This window comes from Poromitra crassiceps, assembly GCF_964638095.1.
Source record: "Poromitra crassiceps genome assembly, chromosome: 20".
Classification (NCBI taxonomy): domain Eukaryota; kingdom Metazoa; phylum Chordata; class Actinopteri; order Beryciformes; family Melamphaidae; genus Poromitra; species Poromitra crassiceps.
Window position 1 is genome coordinate 23,487,877 of NC_139637.1, and position 7,500 is coordinate 23,495,376.

Genomic DNA, 7,500 nt, shown 5'->3' on the forward strand with positions numbered 1-7,500 from the left:
GTGGGACCCGCTCCTGCGGCGTTACTCGAGCTAACGGCTGACTGTAACGCTCCTGTGTGCGTTACGCTAGCTAACGGCTGACTGTAACGCTCCTGTGTGCGTTAAGCTAGCTAACGGCTGACTGTAACGCTCCTGTGTGCGTTACGCTAGCTAACGGCTAGCTGTAACGCTCCTGTGTGCGTTACGCTAGCTAACGGCTGACTGTAACGCTCCTGTGTGCGTTACGCTAGCTAACGGCTAACTGTAACGCTCCTGTGTGCGTTACGCTAGCTAACGGCTAACTGTAACGCTCCTGTGGCGTTAAGCTAGCTAACGGCTGACTGTAACGCTCCTGTGTGCGTTACGCTAGCTAACGGCTAACTGTAACGCTCCTTGGATGTGCCTTTGGTAAACTGACCCGCACGAACACACACACACACACACACACACACACACACACACACACACACACACACACACACACAAAGCAATGCATTTCGTTACAGTACTTAGAATTACTGTACACTTTCATCATATACATATCACATGCACACACTTCCATTGCTTCACTCCTCGAGGGGCCGGACATAAACTAATACAGAAGAAGGAGACATTTTGATTAGATATGTCCGTCTGTTCACATTGTGCACGCCGGTGTCGGCTTGGGGGAGTGAAGGACGTTTCCAGGGAACATTTAAGGAAACGAATCTGGAGGTTTCACCAGGCACACCGCGAGAAGTTACTGTTCATAGCAGTAGTAATATTGTTAACCGGTAGTCCAAGAGGTAAAAACAATGAACAAATAATCGGCGAGGTTTCAAAACGGGGGTGCGGAAAAGTGTGGAATTTCAAAATGGAAAAATAATGTAGGAACCAAGAAGCTTTTATCTGATGTGTAAGACTACGAGATGACAAAATCTCGTTATCTGCAGTGTAGAGCGCTCTCGAGCTTTTTTTTAGCTGTGTGTATTTGTACATAAACTGTGTGTACACTGTGCGTGTGTAATTTGCGTATTATACACAACGGAACTAGAACCAGAACCTAACACTGACGTATTGATGAAGAGATTAGAGGACACACCTTGAACAGTAACGTTCACACACGACGAAGCTTCTCCGCCCTCACAGATCAACCGCTGCGCCAACGTGACCGCTCCTAGTATTACATGACACCACATGCTGCTTTGTGTGGGGAAGGAATAGGCTGTGATTTAGCTAGATAGACTAAAGAATGGTGGATTCACAGGGTGTGTGTGTGTGTGTGTGTGTGCGTGTGTGTGCTGTGACCTCTGACCTGCCCTGCCGCCTGCCGTGGTGCCAAAATCAGAATAGGAATAATCACACAATCCGGATTTGAACCCTGTTGATCTCGAGTCGCAGCACAGTGTTTTTTTTATATGAATACACAATAGTTTTATCATCAAAACTTTTTGTGGTTAAAAGAAAACAAAAAACTCTATTTTAGCTCATTATAAACTGACAATCTGACTAAAAGTAGTAATATTTTTTAATAATTTTTGATGTATTTGGGTGAGTGCAAGTATGTGTGTGTGAAAGTGTGTATTTCGACGGACAGTCTACTTTAAACTGTGGCCTAGTTTCATTTCATTTGTGTCCACACACCTTTCAGTTTGTGTGAAATCTGTACAGAACGTGTCATATCAGATCCACAGTGTCTTCAGTTAGAAATAGGCTGCAGATAGTCCGTAACGATGCATTGACAATGCATTGACAACATGGACTGCTGAGGCGCGTGTGTTCTGTCTTGTTCTACCAGCATCCAGCAGCAGAGGGCAGCATCCTCTGCAGACTGGTTTCAGCTTTTTAAACTTGGATGTTTCGTCCCCCCCTGTATATTGCTTGGTGAACATTTTTGAGTTTTGTTTTCAAGTAAAAAATTGATGGCTGACAACATTTCACATGAAAAGTGCAACTGCTTTTGAAGGAGAAACCGTCTTCAGCTTTGAGATCTGAGATTGAGGTTCAAACGACGACTAGATTGCGTCCGCCTGAGAACTTTGCGCCACTCACCTTTTAAAATCATGAAAAATCATTTTATTTTCATAACATTTTTAAAAACAGAGTTTACAGAGTGCTTTGACGGACAAAATAAAAGCAGAATACTCAAATTCTGAAGTTAAAAGACAATAAACGGGGATTCAATTCGTAGGTGGAAAAGAGCAAACATTCAGTAGTGCTATCATCGTAGGATGAAAACCAAAATAAATAAAAGAATAGAATAAAATAAAATAAAGATAGTTCAGAAAAAAGACAGAAAGCTGATAAAGAGACAATAAAAAGAGTGCCCTTTCAAATGTAAAATACAATTTTCTGTTATGGAACACTACTATGCTATTTATTTTGTTTGTTTTCATCACAGGCTTACTTATTTGTATATTATATATATATATATATATATATATATATATATATATATACAGTTTCACAGAGAAACATGCCACATACTCTAGTCATTGCTCATTTCCGTTAATTGTTTCTTCCCTTTACATATAGCCCACTTTGTAACACACAAACACACACGAACACACACACACACACACACACACACACACACACACACACACACACACACATATGAACACACACACACAAACACACACACACGTAAAGCAACACAGGGTAACGGACAGACAAACCCCATTTGGCATCAACACATTTTCTATTAAACGTGGGATGTCAATTTACTGGAAAGGTTGTACACTTACACTGTATGCTAGTGTGTGTGTGTGTGTGTAGTTTTTTTCCTTTTGTTGTATGTGTGGTAATTATGCCATGACCAAATGTAATTAATACATTTCAGACAAATTCACCACAAAGATTGTAATTTGTTTCCTGAAAAAACATTTCATTTTTTTCTTTTCTTTTAGAATGTTTTTTGTCTGTACCAACCAGACATGATGATCAGCGGGAAAGAGAAGTATTTTTGTAAGGTACGGATAGTACCAGTAGGAAAGTTACTGTGCCCCAGTTCTCCCTCTTTCTACCAGAAGTGGAACCTTGTTGTCCAGTGTTCATGGTGTTACAGGAGTATGGCCGATCGATCTCCTCCTGGGGTTGTTCAGGATACTGGACGGGTAGCTAACACAAGTCAGGGGGAAGGGTAGAGAATGTAGCTGCAGATGGGGCTTCGGTCTTGGGATAGTTTGCCCAAATTCACAGGCCTTGATGATCTACAAGGTGATGACTCTCCTCTCCCTACTACACAATACTTGATTGTTCGTGACAGAAGACTAAAACTCATGAACCTCTGGGAGCCAACTCAGAGAAAATTAGAATTTGATCTTACAAAGTTTGGAGAGGTCGATGCAAAATTGAGATGAGAATATTTTTTTTGTTTTCTTTGGGTGGGTGGGGGGATGCAAAATTGAGATGAGAATTGATCATCGTTTTTTTTGTGGGAGGGGAAAAGAAGGTGTGACACCTTGAAGGATTGGAACAAACCATTTGGTTGAAACGTGGGGGTTTCTGATGATGGTACGTTGCTGCAGCACCTTTTTGTTTTGAAAAGAGCAAATCAAACAATGTAGTATCAAAGTTTCTGGAAAATAATGTGATTTTTACTAGCATAAGTTCAACTGTGATGTTTTTTATGTTTGTATGTGTGAGGTCTTGTTTATATGACTGCTGAGAGAATGAATGAATAAACCATTTTTAAAACAAAACGTCTTATCGATTCCTTTATGTTAAATAATGTCTCAGACTATTTTCAATGATGCAAGACTACTTCCCCTAATCAATGGTCTGATTAACCATCTCATTCATGAATCCATTGTTCCTTCCATTCATCTCTCTCTCCCCCTGCAGCAACGCCCTGTTCAGGTGACATCACTCATTCATAAATATGCACGCCCCGTCATTCTGTCCAATCAATGTCTCCCACGCTTTCCCATGCTCTCCCTCTCTCTGGCCTGCTGGCCAATCACCTAACTGGAGTTCTACATCAGTTCCCTCGTATTTTAGAGTGTTGTAACTCACTTTGTGTGTCTCCCCTCAGTGACGGTCTTCACCATAGCAGTTGCTTCGCCCCACGTTCTCCCCTGAACACCACCAATGTCATGACTCCTGTAGAATTCCCTAATGGGGGATTCTCTATCAAATCACTGACATCCTCCTCACATCTCAGAGGAGTGTCATCATATCATGGAGTCATACACCAAATCTAAGTGTTGTTTGTTGCATCATTAAAGTTTATTGTACTTTCCTTCTAGTCTCTCATTGAAATGTTGGGAGGAGAAAAGGAGACCTTTTTCGTAATCAGTAACCAGATGCAGAAAGACCAGACGAACAGTTTGATTTATTTACAATAATACAACTTTATGTCTGTATAAACAGCGATCTGTCTATACTACCAGTTGCACTTAGAGCTTCATTGCCCTTGTGTGAAAAATACCGTAAAACTTCAAATAGTAGCCCGGGCGTTTATTTACCAAAACTTATTTCCAGACCCGGCGTCTATTTGGGACGTTTATTTGAGGTTTTACGGTATCAATAGCTGCATTGTGTTGCTACAGTAACTACAGCAGAGAGAGTTCAGATAGTACACTATGAAGACTCAGTTTATCAGGGTTCCCATGCGGGTCCTTGATTGTGTTGACACGCACACAGTAATCGGATAACAGAATAATCAGGTAACTGGTAATAATCAGATTTCCGCATTTACATTTACATTACATGCACTTTAAATAGCAGGAACTCGCCTCAAAGTCTGTGAGTGGACATTGACTGCAATGAATAAACCTGATGACTCAGCAGAAAGCGAGGTGTCTTCATCGGTTTTCTCATAAACCGATAACGGCCTTTATCCGATAAAGGCTGCTGTTCACAGGTAACTCTAGATATCCGATAAACAGTGCATGTAAACGCACTCCTTGAAATCCTTGAAAGTTTGTCAATTTGAGCAAAAAAATAAAAATCAAGTTTATGAAAGTTTTTGAAAATAGACATAAATAGACGGATCAATGAAAGTGCTTGAATTTATATACAGTATTTTGTGCAAGAATTTGAATTTTAAGTTCTTTTGAAATAGTCTGTTACTTAACGTGTAACACAGCACAGTTGACACACATTCAAGCCTCTCTCCTTAATTGTTTTCCATGAGCTTCTGAAAGGCCTGCTGGTTCTCATTATGAACATTAATTAACCTTGATCCAGGTCTCAAGCTGTGCTGTGTTGCGTCCTTGAATTTGAGGGAATCGGGCCTGGAAAGTCCTTGGAAAGTCCTCCAATTTGATGTTCAAGAAGGTGTGAGGACCCTGGTTTCTGTTTCAGAAGCTCAGTAGCCTGTACTACGAATGTTGGATAAGAAGATCCAGGATCTGTCCCTTGATCTGGTTTGTCTAAACCAGATCAGCTCGATTGTAGTTAACTTGTACTACGAACCTCGTTTGCCAGTCGTTAACTCGAACCAGGTTTTTCTAATCAAGTTGACTGCGCGTGCACATGAAAATGCCCGTGCACACGAGCTCATGCCCGCAAAAGAGGCGTGGTTTTTAACAACTAGCCAATCACAATGCAATATGGACCGCTCAGCTCAGAAGCGTAGCTTTTACAGCGCCAGACACGCCTATTTCCTCATTCATCAAAGCCATCGACTACTAGAATCAAAATCCGCATTGGATATTTTTAGTCTGTTCCCGAATGACTGTCTAAAGTTACCACTTTTATTCACATCAGTCATTTATTTGAAGAGCGGTTTCTGCCTCCACGTATCCTACAGCAGCTGAATTCACCCTCTCAATAAACTGCGAGTGGAAGCAATGTGTAGCCTAATGTCTCAGTCCAAAATCCGTAGACCATTTAGGCTCAACGAATAATAATGATGTCATGTTTAGTCGCACTGATTGAATAATTCCTATAGGCTATCAATAAAAAAAAGAATGATAATAAAATTAAAAGAGGCTTCTGAACGACACGGTATGTGCGGGCATAGATTTCATTTATAAAAAATAGCCTATTTTGTGGTCACATATATTGTCAGCAGAGTCGCATATCTCCATATTTCATATAATGATGCTGGAAATATGAAGTTCAATCACATCATACAGGCCAAAAGCAACACTTGCAGCTGCAAAATGCAGGAGTAGCCTAGATATGAATCATCTTAATATGGGATCGCCTGTGTGCAGGTGATCCCATATTAAATTGCTTAGATGTAGTAGGCCAGCATGTAAGCTATGACTATTTCAATTCCAACCCAACGTCAGTCTCAGCTCCATTGCGCACACGGCACCGTGCGCTTTGGAGACGTTTATGTAACCTTTTTATGCCGGTTTAGTGATATTTCTCCACTCACTATTCAGCTGCAATCGATCAGCGGGATCAAACAACGTATCTAGGCTACTTGAGAGCACAAAAATGAATAGGCCTATATAAAAACATATTCCAAAGTGGTATAGGGCTTAATTAAAATAGCCAACAAGTGCAAGGCTTTAGTCCTTGATTAACATTAACATTGATTACCATTACTCATTCAACATTACAATTCGTGCTCCTTCCTCTACGGGAAACTCATCCAGAAAGGGGTTGGCCATTTTTCCAAACTGCTGATTCGATTGGTTCGTGGGCGGTGGATTTAAGGTCTAATCTTATCCTTGCAACTTAACCTGCTACGGACCAGGTTAAGTGTGAAGCATAAGTTGCTATGGAAATATATGTCGGTAAGAAGTTAACTTGCTTTGTAGTACGGCCAAACCAGGTTTAAACCTGAAGTTACCTCGCTAAACCACTAAACTGGCTTTGTAGTACAGGCCTCAGGTGGGTTTCTCCATGTGTTCTCCTTACATGGGGAACTTCTTAGTGCACTTGGATGTCAGTAGTTGGAGGTGTGTGTGTGTGTGTGTGTGTGTGTGTGTGGGTGTGTGTGTGTGTGCGTACAAGTGTGTGTGTGTGTGTGTGTGTGTGCGTACGTACGTGTGTGTGTGTGTGTGTGTGTGTGTGTGTGTACGTGTGTGTGTGGTTCAGTAGTTGTTGGAGGTGTGTGTGGTGACAGAGTCGTTTGGTATGGAGCCATGGCGCTGTGTGCGCCCCGTGCGGCAGAGCAGCAGCAGGCGCAGCTCCAGGGACACGCTGCTCGAGAAGGCAGAGTAGATCCAGGGGTTGGTGCACGAGTTCAGACTGGCCAGCAGCATGAGGAGGGTGAACACCGCGCCTACACACACACACACACACACACACACACACACACACACACACACACACACACACACACACACACACACACACACACACACACACACACACACACACACACACACACACACACACACACACACACACAGTTAGGAGGAGCGATAAGGATGGTGGCAGTTTAGAGCATTTATATGTACTGATTTATATTACTGAATGCAATACTCCCATTTTTCATTAGTTGAAATAAGATTACGATTTATTTTCCTAAGCACACAAAAGGCTTATTTCTCTCAAATTTAGTTCACATTAAATCAGTTAGTGAGCACTTCCCTTTGCCGAGATAATCCATCCGCCTGACCACCTCACAGGTTG

At 41.7% G+C, this 7,500-nt stretch overlaps 2 protein-coding genes across 2 annotated transcripts in view; one reads left to right on the top strand and one right to left on the bottom strand.

Moving 5' to 3' along the window:
- Window positions 1-3,655, top strand: part of LOC310794793 (monocarboxylate transporter 1-like) — a 38,056-nt gene extending 34,401 nt beyond the window's left edge. The window contains exon 5 of the mRNA XM_083656838.1: window positions 1-3,655. This exon is cut by the window's left edge and continues 416 nt beyond it. The gene's annotated coding sequence lies outside the window, so the exon portion shown is untranslated.
- Window positions 3,656-6,956: 3,301 nt separating this feature from the next.
- The window catches only part of LOC310794972 (vasopressin V2 receptor-like), a gene marked incomplete at both ends in the record, with an annotated part of 7,401 nt that continues 6,857 nt past the window's right edge, over window positions 6,957-7,500 (bottom strand). The window contains one exon of the mRNA XM_083656997.1: window positions 6,957-7,147. Coding sequence (XP_083513123.1) covers window positions 6,957-7,147 — 191 coding nt within the window. The remainder of the gene's footprint in view (window positions 7,148-7,500) is intronic.